This window comes from Arctopsyche grandis, chromosome 5 (genome assembly GCF_051622035.1).
Source record: "Arctopsyche grandis isolate Sample6627 chromosome 5, ASM5162203v2, whole genome shotgun sequence".
Lineage (NCBI taxonomy): Eukaryota > Metazoa > Arthropoda > Insecta > Trichoptera > Hydropsychidae > Arctopsyche > Arctopsyche grandis.
This window is the reverse complement of record NC_135359.1, coordinates 19,755,824-19,777,965: the sequence shown is the minus strand read 5'-3', so window position 1 is coordinate 19,777,965 and position 22,142 is coordinate 19,755,824. Positions and strand designations below refer to the sequence as shown.

General features: G+C 33.0%; 2 protein-coding genes across 2 annotated transcripts; one reads left to right on the top strand and one right to left on the bottom strand.

Moving 5' to 3' along the window:
• Positions 1-511: 511 nt before the first annotated feature.
• Positions 512-2,248, bottom strand: LOC143911591 (zinc finger matrin-type protein 2). Its single transcript, XM_077430547.1, has 3 exons — positions 1,453-2,248; positions 1,135-1,376; positions 512-1,058 (listed from the first exon to the last, which is right to left on the bottom strand). Exons 1-3 carry the CDS (start codon positions 1,565-1,567, stop codon positions 810-812), a joined length of 606 nt encoding a protein of 201 aa, XP_077286673.1. The 5' UTR covers positions 1,568-2,248; the 3' UTR covers positions 512-809.
• A 1,217-nt stretch (positions 2,249-3,465) lies between these two features.
• Positions 3,466-13,630, top strand: rictor (rapamycin-insensitive companion of Tor). Its single transcript, XM_077431641.1, has 22 exons — positions 3,466-3,766; positions 5,050-5,341; positions 5,558-5,689; positions 6,866-7,056; positions 7,135-7,357; positions 7,445-7,598; positions 7,682-7,786; positions 7,882-8,007; positions 8,094-8,759; positions 8,913-9,086; positions 9,152-9,360; positions 9,433-9,862; positions 9,942-10,111; positions 10,195-10,405; positions 10,536-10,794; positions 10,874-11,501; positions 11,573-11,682; positions 11,761-11,848; positions 11,940-12,065; positions 12,138-12,433; positions 12,649-12,876; positions 13,052-13,630. The coding sequence occupies exons 1-22, from the start codon at positions 3,712-3,714 to the stop codon at positions 13,501-13,503; spliced, it is 5,325 nt and encodes a 1,774-aa protein (XP_077287767.1). The 5' UTR covers positions 3,466-3,711; the 3' UTR covers positions 13,504-13,630.
• The last annotated feature ends 8,512 nt before the right edge of the window (positions 13,631-22,142 follow it).

Genomic DNA, 22,142 nt, shown 5'->3' with positions numbered 1-22,142 from the left:
AGATATTTATCAAATAATTATTTATTTTCATAAAACTTTTATATTCACTAGCAAACATCATTACACTTGATGAAGTACTTCTTAGTCTCTAAATTCCATCCAACGCGTTTTAATCAATTTTGAATATATGTAGTTGAGAAGTTTTGTAATATGGGTGTTTATTTGCAAAAGATTTGCAATCATGAGTATATATATGTAGATAATTACAAAATATTCAGATAAATACCATGACTAGATATTCAAATGCCGCTATTGTGAAGTGATGTTTAGTCATGACCTTCAAAATGTACCACAATGAAAAGGTAATTTTTACGGATGGCTGAACGCAGCACATTCAATACCTTTTGACACATTCAGATGTGTCATTGTGAAAACCCATTGATAAACTGTTCACTGTTCATGGGATTACGTTTTCTGCCAAAAATGAAAAAAAAATCAATTCCATCATTTGAACCAATTTAGAGATCAACAATAAGGGATTCACAACAACAGAAATAAATTTAATTTGATAGGATTTTCCAATTTAAATTTTTTTCACAATAATACAATAAAAAAAAACATTTACAGATAATTATTTTTATTGGACTCGTAAAAATATTAACAAATTGACATCGAAATTTTATGTAAATATTCAAGAAAGAATATTTAGAAATATATAATATACATATCGCCATTAAACTTCACTATTATAAGTTTGTTATTACGCTGTAACTATCTGAATTATTTATCCATCACAAAACATCAAAAATGATGCTTATCAAATAACGATAATCACTCCACCGAGTAGAACATAAATAAACAAGAAAACACTATTTTTTTGAACCCCCGAATCCAGAGAATCCCATAATTTGAGCGATATCTGGATTGGTTTTCCCACTAGAAACATCGTCATCGAGGTCATCTTCTTGCAATTTTCGTTTTCTGTCTTTTCGCCTCTCTCGACGGTGTTCCTTTAATCTCTGTTCTTCTTCAGCAGCTTCCTGTAATCTACCTTCTAACTCATAATCTTTTTGCTTTTCTTCTAGCTTTTTTTTATTCGATTGAAAACGAGCTTTCACCTGAAATAAATATAAAAGTTAAAATAGTCATAAGTTTAAATTTTCAAAATATAAGTCACATTATTTGAATACACACCTGATCAAGGCTGCTGCGCTCAACTTTCATTGACATACCAAGATTGCGTTGATGTTTTTTACCATTGATATGATCTAAGAAATTGATAGAGTCTTTAACAACACAGTCACAAACATTACAATAATATCCTCCGGAATGTGAAGTTGGTGTATTTTTATTGATAACGACACTTTTTCCTAGTCGGGAGTCAAGATCTACCTTATAATCTCGCTGCTTTAAAAGCTCTCTTTTCACGGGAGGTCCTGTAAAAAAGGCGAGCAAATAATTAAAAACATGTTAACAAAAGTGGAAAAGTAAACAGAGTAGGAGTGTGCTTACCTTTTTTGGATTTGTTCTCTTCGAGTTCGAGTTCCTCACGAAGCCTATCAGCTGCCAGTCGCTCAAACTCATCGCGATCCCACTTACGACGATGATCTTCTGGTCTTCCGGTCATCTTGGCGATTGATCAATACAACTACCAAATATCAACGCCAACTATGAAGCGCATCCACCTCACTGACAGAACGTCAACTATAGTAACAATGTGGCAACACTAAAAATGCAAAACCTCTATAATTCGAAAAATGTATGCTTGCATTTACTTCAGTAGAACGTTTGATTTAACCACTAAAATTTGGGTAATTGGACTATTCGTCACATTGGGGTGGTCACAAAGACAATTTTTGCAACGAAAATTGCGAATACACAATATTTGGCACTCAAGTTCTCGTTACTATGATAGTTATCGTTAGTATGATGGACTTTTCGGCTGCCAGATGTTCCGTTATAGAGATTTTAGTGACTTTGTGACGAGTAATTTGTGACCAGTAATCACCGAACCAAAATTTGATAATAAAAACCTTGTAAAAATTATACAATAATTTTAATTTTCAACATTTTAAGGTAGACCCGAAAATATTGCGATATTTTAAGAAGCGAAACGATAAAATAAAATACATAAGTACATAAACGACCGGCCAAAAGAAACTACCCCTCACCCCGTTACCGATACGATCAGAGCTAACCGCAAGCACTGACCTTAAACCTATTTCTCACTCTCAAACGACCCGCGTCAAATTTTGTTTCGGATACGGACTGCATTTTGAGTTCCGGATACCGATCCATGTTTCAGTTCTGTAAGAATATAGCACAACTTGTGCTATTACGAATCAAAACCAGTGATCTCATCATCGATCCTGTACAAACATGCATAACTCAGGGGCAACGTCCACTTCAACCATTCCAGAAGAAAGAGTTCATCAACGAACGAAACCCAACAGCGATGTCATCAGGCAACTGCATTCTTAAATGAACGACGTCCTAGCGCTGACCCCATAGCTATAAACCACACGCGTACCGAAGACACGTGCCTCGAAAACAGGTCAACACGTTTATCCAACACACGTGTCCTGGAAACGAAGACAACGCATCTGCACACGGCATGCTTCAAGCCAGAACGTATATAAAGCGACGCACCAGCTCCCAACACCAGAGTGAACCTCTGGAGTTCAACCAGCCCACTTCTCCGAAGCTCAACCTCTTCGTACATACAATAACCATTGTAACAATTGAACAAAAATAAACGATCCTCTTACAAACTACACAACATGTTGTAAGACAGGGAAGGTATGTTGACCGTATCCCGGTCTAACGAAACACGTGTTGTGTAGTTTGAAAGAGGATCGTTTATTTGCGTTCAATTGGTACAATGGTAATTGTATGTACGAAGAGGTTTCTTCGGAGATGTGATCTAGTTGAACTCTAGAGGCTCACTCTGCCGGTGGAGGTTGCTGCGTTGCTTTATAAACGTTTTGGGTTGAAGTGTGTCGTGTGCACATCTTTTGTTCTTGGTACTCGCGCTGCCCTAGTTATGCTGCGAGCGTGGTTTTATGGGTTCATACGCCTGGACGTAGTTCGTAGTTTTTATGGGTTCAGTGTGTTCTTCCTTTGTTTCCCAGATACGTGTATAGAAACACGTGTCGACCTTTTGACGAGGCGAGCGTGTGCCATGCGTTAATGACTTTCCTGGATATGTGTCGCAGTGACCTGATGAGATCATTTCAGTTGTACTATATGCCTACAATGTGTTTCGTTGGGTCGGGATACGGTCAACATACCTTCCCTGCCTTACAGTTCCAATTCCCAATTTTTGTTTAAGTGCCAATTCCTATTAATTATTACTATACGTATTGTAACTTCATGTTTGCGAAACCACCCGTTGAAATTTCAACGGGCACAACACTAGTAACAAATAAATACTAGTGGATTGCTCTGGATTGTGGAGAATGCAGTGCGGAGCTGGAGCGTGTATGGGGTTATGATTAGCGCGTCCGTGTGTGAACGGCAGGCATTAGGAGAGTGGGTGTGGAGTGGGGGTAGTAGAGTTGGAGTCGGAGTCGGGGTTGGAGTAGGAGTCGGAGTCGGAGCCCGAGAGCGCAGTCGCGGCGGCCTAACCTTCGCGGCGTGCGGCTCTCCTCGTCACGAGGATCCACCTCACACCACCTCACCCCTCACCCCTCACACTCTCCACTCGCGTCTTCCCTGCGTTTCCGCCTCCACTTCCGCTTCCGACCAGACGGGAGACGGGAGACAGGAGACATGGCCGCCAGCTGGATGCTGGGAAGGCGCAGCCTCAGGCCTCGTCGAAATAAAGGTAACACACACACACACACACTCCTCACACCCCACACCCCACACCTTCATCCTCACCCTGAACGTCTCCAAGCATCTGCCTCTTCGCCCTCCCACCCCCTCACATTACATGCCTTGCATGGTCCACTGCAGGTTATGGTACAACAACAACATTGACGTTTGTCAACTGTCTAATACGAAACCATATTACACTATCAATAACACCTCACTAGTCAATTGTGTTGGATTCATTTTGACCCATACTACAATAAAACCTATCCATTGTATACCACCGGTTGATTTGTTTATCGTTCTGTGTTGTTCATGTGTTGGGAGCCTTCAACTTTCATACTTTGGTACAATTCGCTCAGAACCGTTTTCTTATTCATCTATGTATAAGTCGTATATAAATGGATTCAAAATATAAAATAAGAAGAAGTTGACTCGTTAAATGTAGAGGAAATTAATGAAGTTTTCTTGCATTTTGAAAGTTATCTTATGGCTCGGTGATTGCGTTTATGTTTAGCACCGAGAGCTTACCGGGTTCGATCCCGTGGGAATCTTTAATACTGCTGGTCAGATTTGGATATTTGTGACTATTATGAAGTCGATCGTTTCTTATCAGAGTTTGCCAATTTGTCTGATTTCAGTGTTGAAACGGTTCCTCCATCAAATTGGCAAAAATCATCCTACCCGTTGTCACAAATATCTGAATTTGATTTATGTACAATATGTAAAAATTTATGTACAAGTCTAAATCCATAGATGTCCCTATGGATGAATTAATTAATTGTTAATTTTGTGTTCTTCAGCCTCAAAATACAGCGATTTATGTAATAAAAATGCTGCAATATTTGCAATCAATTGTCTAGGAAGGCACATTGGGGTCTACCTGTTAGGCCTTCCTTATACATGTATGTATATCTGTGTAAAAACAAAATAAATGTCAAATAAGTTGTTGCTATTATGTAGTACAAGTTCAGGATTGCTTTCCTTTTGACATGAATAGAAGAAAAAAAACGAAGAGTGTAAGAAAATTGATGAAGACATGTCTGTTATAGAAATGGTTCAGTGATTATTCTCGATCACAGAACATCTAGCTCCCAAAAACTCCATCAATCAGGCTCAGGCGAAATATTGTACTAACGAGAACTCGCTTTTTGCGGAATAATCTGTTTACCTATAGAAATACATTATATTGCTCTATTTTCAGGGATTGATCCTTGATGATTTGAGGGATTGATAATTGATTATATACAAAAATGTATCGTTTTTTTCATACTTAATTTTGTTTTATGGTTGTAGGCCGTTTAGGATGCGATGAAGACACATACGAACTAGACGACAGTAAAAGCCCCAAACAAAACACCTGTGATATTCTACGGGGGCTTTGCGCTCCGTATGGTGTAGTGTATGAAATTTCAACTCCTAGTGAGCCACCGGTGACCGTCGAAGAGTCTCCCAATTCAAAAAATATGACAAAGACAATAGTTTCCGATAATAAAAGACTTTCCTATCTTAATGCTTTAGTAAAACTACTATCCAAAGATGAAACGAGAAAAAAATTGGGGTTCGCAGCTGAAGAATTGTTATGTTGGTTAGTAAGAATTCACACTGCAGTGTGCTCAGACGGTCAGCCATCGTATTTGTATGTATTGTTACACGAGTGGTTATAGAGTGTATCTGATTTTCCTATGAAAACAATCGTAGGATGGTTGATCGTCACCACGTGTATTTATGTATCTACTTTTAACGATTTGAATTTACTTTTAAGTGCACTTTTTTATATGTGCTTATTCTTTTTGTACAACAGCTTAAGAATTAACCTGGTCCATGAGATGACTCACGTGCGTGCTGGAACTTTACGGGCCGTACGATATGTCTTACAGACGGAAGCCGATATTATCGCTTTCAATTCATTGCGACTACCTTATTTAGTCACTAGGTAAGTTTCCTTTTATTAGTAACAAATAACATTGAACAACAAAAAAAAAATACCGGAGCGGAGACTAATAAACTAAGCTCGACCCACTGAATTCGAATATGATAATGATTTTTGTTGGTTTCTTCCCATTTATGAGATATAAGCGTTTAAAAATATGCTCAATTTTTACAGATATTTTACCTATACAGTCTTTAACTCAAAATCTAGTATTGCTATGCCAAAAGTGAGTATTAGAATCAATCGTTAGATGCTTATTCTATTGATTGTGATTTTTTATTGCTTTAAAATACTCATAATTAATTATCTAGCGAATTTTAAAAGTCAAATATTTTTTCTTAAACATTATTTTTTATATTTTACTACATTTATAAGGATATGGTTTTCAATCTCAATATACATTTTTAATATTCGAGTCTTAAATGATTTTAAATTGAGTTAAAAAATGCTAATTTTGATGACTATTCATGATGCAAAAGCGAAATGAAGAATAAAGTCCTACTTTGGCGCATGGTTTGGTCTCACTCACTTAGAATATTTCATAATGTAATTTAAAATCATTTACCGCTCGAATTAGTACGTTCAGATAAAAATAAATAAATATTGAGATTGAAAACCAATCTTTGTAAACGTAGAGAAAACTGGCCCCTGTGGAAAGCAATAAAAAATCGTAACCAAAAGAATAAACATCTGGATATTGATTCCAATACTCACTTTAGGTACTGCAATACTAGATTGAGTAAAAGATTACAAAAGCCAAAAATCTGTAAAAATGCCCATTTTTTCAAACGCTTATATCGCATCTCATAAACGAGAGGAAACCAACAAAATCATTGTCATATTCAAATTTAGTGGGTTAAACTTATTAACGATTGATTAATATCCGCTCCTGTAAGTAAAAAAAAAACGCGTTGCATTGCTCGGTGTAATTAGACATGTGTAATGGAACTAATCTACTTACTTTTTGTCATATGTAACTTCATAAATCTTTTCGTGGAATATAAAGGCAAAAATAATAATAGGCAACAATATATTTAATTTATACAGCTGCAGCTGCTTACTATAATATTACTAAATTGTTACTACTAATTGTTCGAAAACATTAACATATTGAAAGAATTATCATGTGGGCTACTTCTAGTAGAACTATGTATATTCATGTTGATTCGTTTATTTTAGATCCTTAGATGTTGTATTACGCAATGAAATGGAACGAATTCAAGCGTTACGAGTGGTTAGAAGATTGATACGGCTCGGTCCTAGTCATTGTGAGGCAGCTATCGCTCGAGCTCTTGTCGCCGTTCCCAGCGCTTCACCTGATGATAAAGACAGAATGATGAGAGCATATTTAGCTGCACTTTGCGAATTGGGTTAAATTTTTTAAAATTATTTTCGTTAAAGTTGTGTTTTTGGTCTTGATAATTTATTTTGTATTTGTTATGTTATAGGTGTACTGAATCCTACACTGTTTATTGAAACTGGTGGAGTAACTGCAATCACACGTGCAATTTTGGATTGTCAAACTCCGCAAATTGCGGAATCACTGTGCGGAGTGCTGTTGTACTTATTGAATGATCCAAAAACGAGAATGCCCGCAAAAGTTGACTTGCGTTGTCTTGCAGCACCTTATTGCGATTTTCATTATAGGCATGGGTGGATGGATAAAAATAGGTAATTTATTCCGTTTTATAGACTTATAAGTGTGTAGATAATGTTGTCGTGCATTCAATTAACCTTGACATTTTTATTACTTCATAGAGATGAAAGAGAAATGAGATTTACTTGTAGCCGTCTATCGTTACTCTCGATTCTCAGAAGTTGGCCAGGTTTATTACATTTTTGTGATCCGCTTAATGAATCTGGTTTCAGAGCTATTGTTGATGTATTATATCTGAATCAATTAGAAGTTCGGGTATATTTTATTCAGTCATTTTCAATTGAATTATTGTTTCTTATAACAATAAATTTAAATTTATTTATTTAATATTTATATAGAAAGCTATTTTGGAATTACTTTATGAATTACTTGGTCTTCCTATTCCGGAATGGACTGATGAACTGTCTGTCGCTTTAACAGCTGTTGACCCGTCTGATTTTCAGGTTTATATTTCTTTGATATTGTCATTTAAATCATTGGAATTTATTTTAGCTCTAAAGAATTCTTAATTTAAATTTTTAATCATTTTTAAATATAGAATTCATGGCGTCTTAATGAAGGATTTGTAGCTGCTGAAGGGAAATCAATTTTACCTCATCTTTCCGCTACCGGACCTAATTTAACAGAATTGCATTTAGCTCTTTTATTGTATTGTTTTTTGGAGGTTTGTTCAACTATATTTTTTTACTCATTAAAAAAAAAAGTGATATCAATCTATATTTTATAATTTTATATTTTTCGATTAAACAGGTTGGACTGCTTGATGCTCTTGTGGAAGTTATGATAACCAGTGATACATTCATCTCCGTGCGTGCCACTGTTTTGTTAGGTCAATTACTACATCTCGTACATATATTGTTGCCTCCAGAAACTTGCAATATATCGCCTGCGCTGCCTACATTACTTTCGAGAGCATCGGCTACACACCCACAAGCTTTAGCTGCAGTGGCAGCTTTACAGAATCTGAATTCACTTCTGAAATCGAGACCTGCATCCAATAGCCTTTTTCTAGATCATATATTACAATTTTGCAATCCACAAGAAACACCAAGAGACGAGAATGCCGCCAATTATTCATCGCCGAAAGCCAAATCAGAGCCGGTCAAAAGTATTTATAAATATCAAGATGAAAGTTTGGATTTATTGAATGATGCCGATTTTGAAATGGAACATGCTCAAAGAAGAAGTTTCGGTGCTCAACGTGAATTGACCAAAAAAAATGAAAGTGTTTTAGTCAAAAGTAAAAGTGTTAGTGATCGGACTAGTGCTGCTATTAAAAGAATGGTAGAAAATAATAAAATTCCCACTCTATTTGATAGTCCTAAAGATGGTGATAATTTAATCAAAGATTCTCACGTCCTAGAAAATAAAATGGGATTTCCGTGGGATTGGAACATTATTAGAGCAATTCTTAAGGTATAGATTACTTACAAAATAATATATCAATTTCGATTTAAAAACTCATTTCATTTGATTTGAAAATAAAATGATACTTATTACTAATTTTTTGATGTCATTTTAGTTTTCTTTTAACATATTAAATATTAATTAACTTATCGTTGTTTGTAGAATGATACATGGAGTATTGATAAAGCCATCTTTATAGAACAACTGGTGAATTATTTTAAACCATCATCGAATCGATTTTCGCACACAGATTTTCAACAAACTAGTCAATTACATACACGAGATCAAGTCCTCGCTGCTTTAGATCTTGTTACTTATCTACTTTCATTGCAAGAGGTTAGAAAGCTATTTATATTTTTATTTGCACACCTCGAGTGTTTATTAAACTATTTTTTTTCCAGTCCAAAGGGTTAAGAATGTTAACTCTCCTCTTTACTGACATTCGGTCTCAAGTTGCCGCAATAATGATCGCAAGAAGTGCTCACGATTGTTTATTCAGTCCTCAGCATATGACAAATACAATGTGTCAGATGTATTTTTTATTGATAGGTCGACTTTGTTCTACCAAAGAGGGTTTGCGAATATTCAAAGACACTGGATTGTTTGAAAGGTATATTTATCGTGATCGTCAAACAAATATTTTGTACCAATAAATTCGTACAACTTTATTTTTATTTTTTAGTTTATTAAAACTTTCAACAACGACTCATCACAGCTGCTATGTTAAACTGGTTATATCTAGTCTTGACTATTCGATGAATTCTTATCCCCGACAAGTTCTTGCTCAGACTCTGCAGTGCTATTTAGAATCTTCCCGTCTTTATGCGACGCAGTTTTTAAATGTTTTAATCCGTGCACGGCAAAAGGGAGGTGAAATGAATAACAAGCAATACAAATCACCGCCCGAGACTTTTTCATCTAGATGGGATCATATTTCTGCTAGCGCTGGAGATATCAATGCTACAGACAGGTGTGCAGAAAATTGGAAATGTGAAGAATGTCCCGATATGGATTCATGGTTGCTGGAGTTACTGATAAAGCAAGCACGAGATGAATCGAAAGCTGTATCTTTGTGTGCTCTAAATATATTAGATGAGGCTTGCAATGTTAAGGTAAGTACTACGGATAATATGCGATTGTGAAAACAAATGTTTGCTTATAGAAAACACTACAAAATTTTTATATTTACAGATGTATTTAAATAAGCTTGTAAGTATGAAACCTAGACTGAAGGATTTGGGAGATAAAGGATATTTATTATGGGTGCGTTTTGCCAGTACTTCAATAGGGTTCCAGAGATTAGTTGATGCTGGTTATGTGCATCGTCAAATCAGATACTGGGTGAAACAATATAATTACAGGTTAACTATTCTTGTGTTACGTAATGATTTTTTGAAAATTAGTGAAAAATTATATTGACAAATAATGTCTCTTATTTTTATAGATATACTAGGTTAGTGGAAGGTGAAATTCACGATTGCCTTACATTATTGCAAAAATCTGAAGATGGGCATTACAGTCGACGTCATAGTTCGGCAAAAGCTGTCACCTGCCGGGGTACACCGTTGCCCCCACATCTTTATTCTCAGCTGGTAATACACGATCAAGGCGTCACCATGATATTTCAATATGCCGATGTACCAAAACTTTTTCAGGTTTGTTGGTTTTTACATACATCCTTTACATTTTTAAATTACCTGTCATTGGTTGATTTCAATTGAAAGCTCCTCAGTATTATTTGCTGGATTTTTCGTAATATATAAAACTTTTTCTAAATATTTTCAGAAAATAAATCAAGGCTTATGTTCTACAGAACAAGAAATAATGGATGTGAAATCGGCTCTCTGGGCTTGTGGACATATTGCAACGTCAACTGCCGGTATTGAATCATTAATTGGTTCCAATCCGATAAATCAATCTGTTTTTGCTGATATTGTCAAATTGGCTCAAACTTGTCAAGTGTATTCTATACGAGGAACTGCTTTTTATGTTCTTGGTTTGATAGGCTGCACATATGATGGTGCCAATGTTCTTCACGAATTAGGTATACTATGTCACAAGGCAATAAAACGAGTATATTATTTTTTAAACATTTTATTTATTTGATTGCATGTTAATTTTAGGTTGGTTATGTGTACGTCACACTAGGCATGAACGTTGGCCAATAATAGTTGAGGAACACTGGCTTACAAAATCTGATTCCGAGGACAAAATCTATCAAAATTTATATGAGCAAATTAAAACTGATAACAAAATCACTATTGATACTGAAACCAGTGAAAATTCTGATAAAACTGACCATAGTACTGCAGATAGTAACCATTCGGGAAATCTAAAACTATCGTCCGGTAAATTATTAGTTACTTCTTCAACAGTTGTTCAATCTATCACCGAAGATGCATATGATGAAGAAAATAATGATATAATTGATAGTGAGATTGGTAGTGCTCCTCATCATTACAGTCCTCACCGATATAAGTGCTTAACACTTCCACAACATTATTGTGTTCCATCAAGAAGACACCAACGATCACTTTCTGAATCTAAAACTGTTAATAAAATAAAAAGTGATGACAAAAGTGATGTGGGAGGGATGATGATGGATTTTAGTTCGATCGATAACAGATTAATGGGTAATAGATTTACCTCGTACGACATGTGGCTAGATTCGGGTCGAGTTAGAAACAATAGTGAATCAAGCACGTCGGGTGTCAGCAGCTCTGATTCGGTTCTTGGAAAACATATATTTAAGTATGTGTATTTTTATAATTTTTATTTTAACTGCAATAATGACTTTTATAAACTTTTGGTATGTTTTTCAGTGATAGATTTTCAACTCTTAGTCCAATACCTAGTTCATCTAGTTTATCTGCAATGAAGATAGCAATTCCTAATCGAAAACAAGAATCCAAAAGGAGAATATCATTCCAAAGTATGAAAAGTATTTTTATTTTTGTCTTAATTTAAAATACGTGTGTAAAACAAATTCCAATTACCTTAAATATTTTAGGTTATCTAGGTAATGATGCCAATTCTCCACCGAGTCAACGCGATTTATTCGGCTATGCTACACTACGATGTCTGAGTCGTCATCGTAGGTAAGACACATTAATATAATATCTACACGTAACACAGTTTTTTAATTATTTATAATCAAGCATGTATTTAAATTATTATCCATTTTAATAGGCCTAACTATGGTGATGCAAACGTCGATGAATTGAATAATTTTCTCGGTTCAGATGTGAAAAAATCTTCATTTGTATCCTTAAAAGGTCGAAGTAAAACAACGGAGGCTAGAAACACTCGAATGAGGTATTTAATGTTGAAAAAAATTATATTATGCTAAGAATATTTTTTTTTATTATTAATTCCTTTTAATTTTAGCCTCCTTAAATATGATTGGAAACCTATTGGAACAGCTCCCGAATCTAAATTAAATAGTTCATCACAATATGCGGAACCTGAAAAATTTATTGAAAATGTTACTAATACTTGGTCTCGTATACTAAGTAATAGATCAAATCGACCTTCTCGTAATATTCCACGTGGTCCATGTTACATGGGTATTAGCATGCCAAAGTCTCTACTCGATATATTCCCAGGGAAAATTCAGTATGTACCAGAAGAATTATCGGATACAAACTACTTGGCGGATGATTCTATGATTTTAGTACTCGAACGTAAGTGGCTTGTTATATCGAAAATATTTATTATTTATTTTTTATCTATACCAGGAAGGCCTAACAGGTAACCTCAATGCGCCTTCCTGGACAGAAACATTGTATATTTGATACGAGTATTGTACAAAGTAAATACATATCAATTAACACCCACAGAGACATATATGGTCAAATAAACTGTTGTATTGCTTATTGATTTCTTTGGATAATTTCAGATCTTCATCAAGAATCAAATGTTAAGAAAAACGATGATTCAAATTTTAACAGTAGTTACTCAGATTTATCAACAGGAAACGGAATGAAATCTTCTAGTCGAATTGGTAGAGGTAGATCACGGGATCGATATACAAAACATGATCAATTGACCTGTCTTCATTGTTCAAGATTGAGACCAGTTTCTGAAATAAAGAAAACTTCTGATTTAAGGGAAGCCTTTTTCGCAGGTAAATTAAGATGTTAAACCATTCTAGTAATTTAATTAATATAGTAAATAATGAATAAAAAATAATATGAATTATGCATAAAATTTTCTAGTTCTCATTCTGATTATTGTTGAAATTAAAACGTTATATCACAATGTATGGCATTTGCGACTTTTGATAGGTTTTTATTTTTTAGGAATGGAAAGTCCTAAACCTTCTGGTAGTGGAAGTAACAAAGGTGGGGTTTTTGGAAAATCACCTGCTCCTACTAATAGTTTACCGTATGCATCGCTTGACATTTCTTGTGGTAGTCCTGCAAGTTTGGATTCAAATTTATCAAAATTGTCTGACAGCAATCCAAATGTTGTTGGAGAGATTTTAAAGCATACAGAAAGAATGGGAAATCCAGTGTGGCACAAGCAGTCAAAACAAGCATTATTAAGTTTGAAACAAAAATATCCAGAAGCTTTTCAAAGTATTTGTTTATACTCGGAAATTTGTAAAGTTGTGTCTCAAAGTACGTACAGACTCAACGCAAGGCGATTCCTTCAAGAACTATTTCTAGATTTAAATTTTCATTCATTTTATTTGGAACCTCAACTAATCATCCAATGTAAAATGGCTGAATTGGAAATCGAGGAAGAATGAGTATTATTTATTTTTGTAATTGAAACATTGTCATCTAGTTATTAAAGTTTGCATGAAAGATATTTCTATATATAATTTGTTCAAACTTGAGTTGACCTTACATTATTTGTAGTTTTATTTAAAACTGAAAATGAAAAAGCTTTCAATTGATAAATTTCACTTGGTGAGATTTTTCATTTGCATTTGAGTATTACACGTTTTATAATTAAATATAAAAATAATTATTTGTTTTCATTGACCTGCTTTATTTAATATACATATTGTAAATATTGAATATATGTAAGATATACATACATACTCTATTTCTGAGTTAAATTTTATTTTACAGTTTTATTGTAAAAAATAGTCACACAGTTGTTTTATATTTATACTCTATAAAATAAGTATTTTGTATATTGATAGGGTATTCAGTTACTAAGTTTTAAGAATATAATATCACATCCTCATAAACAATGGGTGATTTGTTTCACCATTGCCTTTAATCAACAATTATGTAAATGTCCACATTACATATTTAGATATTTTTTACCATTTTTTGTACAAACGCTTAAAGGCTGCGAGTGTGAACTCATTTTTATAATATATGTATATGTATATATTTTTTTCATAAATTCATACTATATATCTGTAAAATTTGAATATATTGAATATTTTTAAGACCCGACATCTTTCAGTTTATACTGATAGATACAGTGAGAAATAGGTTGTAGTGTATAATCAATAATATAATAGATTGTCTTGCCTTAACAGTAGAATTTTTCTATTTAATTGAAATGTAATTATTAATTGTACGCATTGCGTTTATTTACTGTACAATTTAATTATATTGACCATTATACAAAACTTACTTTTTTTTTGATATTCCTCGATTGTTTTTAGTGTTTTTTTTTTTTTTTACCAAGAGTTCCTGTTATCTTACGTTTCCATTATTTGAATATTGTATTTATGAATATGTTACATATACATATAGATGTATATATATATAATATATGATAAAATAGTTATGATTAAATGTTTTTTTTAAACTACATTGTTTCAAGCTAGCTGACGTTTTTTTCAGCTTTTATATTTTTTCGCCCAATTTAAAATGTACTTTCTATTGTAGCAATAAATTGTTATTTTTTCATTTACACTTTTAAATTATATATTGTAATCAGTTATTAATTATATTTATTAAAATGTCAATCAACTCTTGTACTTATCGATTTACCAAAATTAAGCTACAACATCAATTCGTTTAAATATGTACTAGTTAAAAATTAATTCACAAATTTAAAGGTAATATTTTTCTATTACATATTATCTCAAGACTTTAGAGGCAGGATGAATTATGATTATGATCAATTATGTATCAATGTATGTAATCAAAATTTTTAATATTGTTAATTAAATCAATTGTGTTTACATTTTTTTACACCCACTGGTACTTCTAATACAAGTAAATTTATAATGCTTTTTTCTGATTTTACAAACAATTACCAGTGCCACTAGCCATGCCAATCAATTTGGATAGTCAGAAGTTCAATACATATTATGATGTTGCTCCATTAATTGTTGTCATTACTTATGGAATTTCGTTATCGAATGCATGGCTGTGTTATCGCAGTGAAATTTGTATTAATAAACATAAATTAACTGTATTTTTACTGCAACAACTTTCTCACTGAATTTTTTTTATATATACGTGACCATTTTCATTTTTACATATCGTCATCCTGACTTGTAAATCTCATGTGAAAAATTGAATGATTTTCAAGGAAGAATTAAACCTTCTTACTATTCGAGAGATCTTTTAAATGTTCTAGCCAGAAATTGATTTAGAATAATGATGACATAAAACATCAATGGTTTTGGCCAAAGTGGATATATGAGGTTTACAAGTTAAAGTAAAGATGTAGTTTAAATATACACATATGTACGTATACAGAGCTGTAGTTAGGGTAGGTTGCGCCCGGAAAAAAACATGCAGGGCCGACGAGAGGGGGGGGGGAGGAGCCGGGGTAAAGTTCCAGGGCCCTGACTACTCTAGGGGCCTTGTGTCGGAAATCGTACATCTTATATCATATTTTCTTATTCAATTATTTAAAAAAAATATCAACTAACATATAGGTATTTTTCTAATAATTATGATAGATTTTTCGCATATTAAAAATATATCTAAAAGATGTTTTTTTTAGTTTGTCAATGGCCCGAAAATAATTTTTTCCAGGGTCCGGGATTCCTCTCGGTGGCCCTGCAAACATGCTTTTAGTGCAACCCCCCCCCTCATTTGTCTATTTTTTTAATTTTATAAATTTTCGAATAATTAAAATTTAATTAAAAGGAGAATATAGTGCTAATCGGCATTATAAATATAGCGCTAATCGGCATTATAAATAAACATTAATTATAAAAAAAGAATATCAACGATATTACCAATCGTCATCTGCCCCCCCCCCCCTCCCCGCCTCCTCCCACACTACGGCCCTGTATGTATGTATGAAGTAATTTTTTATTTACTTAATAGGTTTGGTTGCCCTGGCTTAAGAACGATTCATTGGAACAATAAAGGCATAATTAATTGAAATATAATATTAAACCAATTATGCCATATTTAATATTTCAGAGGCATTTATTTATTTGTGTTATAAATTACATATATAATATATATGTTTATGTGAGACACTGCTTTCAACATTTTCTATCCATAAAAATCTAGAAAATATTGTACTATGGAATTAGATTTGCAAATATTTTATTTAAAATATTAAATAATGATTTTTCAAATTTTTGAATAATTTTTCCATTTGAAAATCTTGTTGTGTTCAACTACATATATATATATATATATATATATATATATATATATATATATATATATATATATATATTTAACACAAATACATATAACGAGATGATTTGAAATTTTTGTAAAAAGCGTTTTCAAATTACAGTTATATATTATTTAAAGAATAATATTTTTATTGGTTGTTTATTTACTATTGTTGGTAGGTGGACATTGTATGTACATAGATCACACTATAGAATTTTAAAATTTAATTCGTAATTTTATAAATTTTCAAAAAAGTTCTGTTCAAAAATTGTCAATTGTTACTATTATACAATACTAATTAACAGTGATTAAATGGCAGCCAACTAAATAATATTGCCTATGTGACAAACTTTTTAGAATTTGTTGAACCGATATTATTTATTGAAATGGAACGAAGTAATGTCAATCCCTTAAAAAAATATGGATATCATCATTTGAATTGAATGTCGCAAAATTTTTACGTATATATGTAGTATTGTTCTTCCATGCTTTCATGCAATAATTTGAATCAATCCAAGTAAAGTATTTGATATATACATATGTATGTAATATTTAAATCGGTATTTTGTTTGTGTTAAAAGACATTGTGGTAGTTTGATGAATATTATTTTAAAGATATATTCATAACTTTTTTGTTTTGTCGTGATACTGCTATTGAGTTCATTTATAAAAGCTACGATTCTTTATCGTGATCTGTATTAAAATTCGAAAGTTTTCCATTCAAATAATAAACTTTGGATCTGGAATCATATTTACATATGTATTATCCATTTTAAAATATTAAACATACTAGTGCCATCAATACATTTTATCCTCCATTATTTGATAGAGGATAAAATGTCAAATAATATTCTAGATTGTAATCGACTTCATTTATGAGTCATGTTCCCGTGTCAGGTGGATACATATTCTTTCCCCCCTCCAAATTTTGTCATGGCACACAAGAGTTTTGAGTCTTCCCTTGCTGTCCGGTGTTTAAACTTATATTCCATTTGGAAGATTCAACCTGTATACTACAATAATAATGAATACCTCTGCGTTATGATTCCTTTTTTACGTAGATATAAGAGCCAAGCACTGAAACATAACTATTAAAGTAAATACAAATTTTTTCAACATTATATTATACAATGACATTTTAATTGAAGCCTAAATAAAGTTAAAGCTGTATTGCTTTAAATTATTAAAATGTTTTATTTTATTTAGCTTATATTTATACTCTAATATAGCACCACAATAGATGATATAATAGAAGTAGTCGATAGTTATGTATATTTACGACAAATAATAGACATGTCCGGTGGTAATGAAGAGACGTATAAAATTAGGATGGTGTCCATTTGGACGAACGAATGCGGTTTTTTAAAATCAAAAATGCTTTGCCTGTAGATCTTCGACCAATGTGTTTTGCCAGTGATGATGTATGCATGTGAAACTTGGACATTGAACGCCAGAATGCTGCATAAGGTCCAGTGCACTCAAAGAAGTATGAAACGTTGTATGCTTGGCATAACGAGGAGAGATAGGAAACGGAATACGTGGGTGAGAAGTATGATGAGGGTAGTGGATAGAGTGTAGATATTGAAATAGAAATGGGCGGGCCACGTGGCTAGAAGAATGAACGAACGGTGGACAAAAGAAGTGCTAGAATGGTACCCGAGAGAATGCAAAAGGGTAAAAGGATGACCCCAGGGAAGATGGGTAGACGAAATGAGAAAGATGTGTGGGGTGAGATAGATGATAGTTGCGCAAAACAGAGACGAGAGGCCTTCATCCAGCTGTAGATTATGATGATATTTATACTATTCAACATTAACAAAGCAATGCTACTGTATTTCTTATGTATGTACATTGAACAAATCATTAATCTTATGAATCACGAGATCCACGATATTTTGAGATCTATATCTAATATGATCGACAAGCGCCAGACAGACTGAACCACAGATTAACGACACGTGTACCTTATGCGTGCGCACTGCTCGCACTTACACTAAGCGAAATCTACCCGAAGTCCCGACATACCTACCCTGTATACGTTCTGTGCTTCTGATACTTTAGTTCCGAATTTTGCCATATTAAACTCGCCAGAAAGATCCAACTCAATTTTAATAATTACCATTTTAATAATTGCATCTGTGCATATCAAAAGGTTTCTCGTCATCTGATGTGCAATCTATCATTCGTGAAGTCGAGAATTGCGTTTAAAGCAGCCATCGAGTTAATCTGTGGTTCAGTCTGTCTGGCGCTTGTCGATCGTTTGCACCAAACCCGTATATGCATGTATAATGCACTTTCGAAAAATTCATTAAATCTTGACCGATCCATTATTTCTATAACAGCAGTGACAGTTTGATAAGATGGGGCTTAATAATACGTACAAACTATGCATAAAAATTATATATCGAATAGGTATTATCGAGAAAAATCAAAGTCATTCTTATAAATTGTGGAGGAAAATCTGAAGAAACGCTCGTTTGAGAAAATTTATAGTGAGATGGGTATCGTATTATAATATAATATACATATATATTATACTTAGCAACGTCGTTATCGTAAGGGCTCGAGTTACATAATACAGGTGACCTAAGAGATACACATGAGCAATGAATATGAACCATTTAAAATCTTCTATCTAATTTGTTATGTGTAGGCATGTAAAAATATTTTTATTCCTACCATAGTGTATGAAAAAAAATGTGACCGAATACGCTTGTGATACAAAATACCATATTGCCATTATCTAAATTTAAAATGATTAAAAGCGTTTCACATTGTTTGCTAAATACATACATACATACATCAGTATACGTATATGTATCAAATTTCAGATGAAAAAAATGGTTGTCGATTTATTTTTAATGAAATTATATCGTTTTCGTTAAATTTACTATTAATTACCAGGTCTTACACCCTAGTAAATATTGTAGCGTTGATAAAATGAAAGTCTATTCAGGAAAGTTAAAAACTAGAATCAGCTCATTCGATACATCGATAAATTCACTATGAGGCAAACTGAAAAGTTCTGAGCTCAAACTTTAGGTAAAATAATAATTATATGTATGTCGATCCAATAGCGTTGCCATGCCCCCCCCCCCCCCCTCGTTGAATGAATTTAATTTCATATATATAAATACATACATGTGTTTTAATTTTTCCAAATCCTCATTTTAACTTTCAAAAATGTACCTATACAAAAATAAGGCATTAAAATTTATGGCACAGGGATTTTTACAAGATATTTTTAAGTATTATATTTCCAATTTGAATGCCCCCTTGACCATTTTCTGGATTCGCTAGTGTTATAAATGTACACGTAGGACTCGACTCGTGAAAGGACACGTGGTAAGGGTATACTCGTTTTTTACGTATGAATTTGTTTTTGGGAAAAGAAAATCATATAATTGTATGATTTTTTTTCCCCAAAAACAAATAATATTAACGTATAATATATTCATTTTAAAGTAACATTTAAATAATTTGTTACATGTTGATAAATAAGACATCACTCAGCGGGTATATAGTTTTTTCCAGGAAGGATATATTAAATAGGCTAGATTAAATAGGAAGGATAGATTAAATAATTAAATAAATTTATCTATGTATTTGTGGAATATAAGAAGGTCACAAAACAAAACTCAATAATTAAACATATGTATGTACATACACGTTCACACATGCCGGTTATGATAGCATTTTCGATACAAATTGAGCACAAATGTAGGGAAACTTACACAACACAAAAGTTCTACTTTCGGTTGTCAGATTTTGTTCGAAATTTTTTTATTACTTAAAATCACCATACTTATTATACACATTAAATATCAAGAAAATAAAAATAATTTTAAAGGTCAAAATAAAATAATGAAATATTGTTTTAAAAAAAAATACTACTATCGGTTTACGAATTCTGATCAAAACCTAATGAGTTCCAAGTTAGTACATAAAGAACATAAATATAAATTTTCAGTTTGATACGTTCAGGGGTGTGGACAGAATCGTGGTCACAACATTTTTGACCTTTCTAAGAGGAAAAAATCACACTTATTGTGATTTTTTTTTGTTTTCATCACATTGATGCAAGAATTATACTTAAATTTTTTCGTGAAGAAGACATACGTTTAAGGGGTTGAAAAAATAGTGAAAAAAAAATCGAACAAGACTAAACTGCCACTTCCAGTTGACGGATGCTTACCAAATTTTATACATAACTTGGCATTAAGCTTAAACTTCTAGATATCAAATTTAAGTTCAATAAATTAAAAGGTTTCTGAGAAAAATATAAAAAACCTCGATTCTCTAGAGTAAAAGTATTACTTCCGGCTTAGGAAAAAATATTTAAAAAATATTGAGGTATAAAATTTACAATTTCTATTACATGTAAAAAATTTCAGTCCGATTCAGTAAGCGGTTTGGGAGATAATTGAATTCAAAAATTTAAAAAAAAGAGGATCCTATAAGGGGAGGTACCATTTCCGTTAAACTTAAAAATTTTAAAAAAGTTCATGTCGTATCGATAAGAATTTCAGTAACCGATACTAAGTTTCAATTCTATAGGACTAGCGGTGTCCAACAAATCCCCAAAATATACAGACACACACACATTTTTTCTAGATCATGAAAACGTGATCAGTGATCGATTCTGAATTCGAATCAGTTAAAATCTCAAGTTCGAATTTTCGCATGATCACAAAACTTCATCCATTGTTACTTCGTACATAGATAAAGTAAAAATATATCTCTCGGTGCTGGGCCCCCTTGCGACCTGGGCCCCAGGGCTAAAGCCATGGCTGTCCCCCCGATGCTCGGGCCATGATTCATATGTTTTTTATTAAATTGAACGTCATGGATTGTACGAACTAAACAAACATACAAACAAAGTCTCTTTCGAAATTATATATTAGATCAGAGCATCGTAACCTGTGCACCGCGGTAATATGTGTTCTCTGAACAGCACTTCGGCCTAATGCGTGCGAGTGAGATCGCGTGTGAGGGAGAAAACCGATGTTAGTTAGTGTTTTGTTCCTATGCATATACGTTATAACTAGTCACCGGAGCCTGAGGGGGCCGTGTATTGTTCAAAGGTTGTTAAAGGTTTGCCGAACAATGGATAGCACTGTGACTATCCTACCTCTAGTTATAACTGAATGAAGTACATATATATGTATGTACGTAGCTGACAAACTCTACGTGTCGTAAACAATGTGTGCCGCGAATATCCAAAGGTTACGATGCTCTGTATTAGATTGTTGCAAGATATATTAGAGAGTCAAAACACAGCTTTACAAAACTCGAAATCCTCGGCGGTAGTTATCTAGGGTTTGTTTGGATTAGCTACAATTTTTATACCTGCTTTTCTAAATAATTCTAGTTGGAAATCCTAGCGAAATTTTCAGCGCGGTGGGCTTTCAACACAGCACTCTATATTAAATAGTTACATTGTTCAAAGGATCGAAATTTGCGAGCTGATTTTTGAACCACGTCTTTTTCATTATTTTTGTTTTAATTTCATTTGTTTATTTTAAATTATTTTTTTTTGTATTTATAGTTACATATCTAGTTATATGTAATTACATTCTGAGGCTGTCTGTAATTTATCTGTGGCTTAATTTGAAAAATAAATAAAAATTTAGCTCTTTAATTAACTTCAGTTAGAAATCGAGCATGCTATTAAAACAAAATAAGGATTTTCCACTCGTTATGACTTTTTGTTTAAACATTATAATGATAAAATAGGTAAATAATATAATATGCAGGCAGGTTATGTTACGAAATTCCCCTTCTCAAGCGCCACTCGTACCTACACCAAAAACAAATTTTCCTTGTG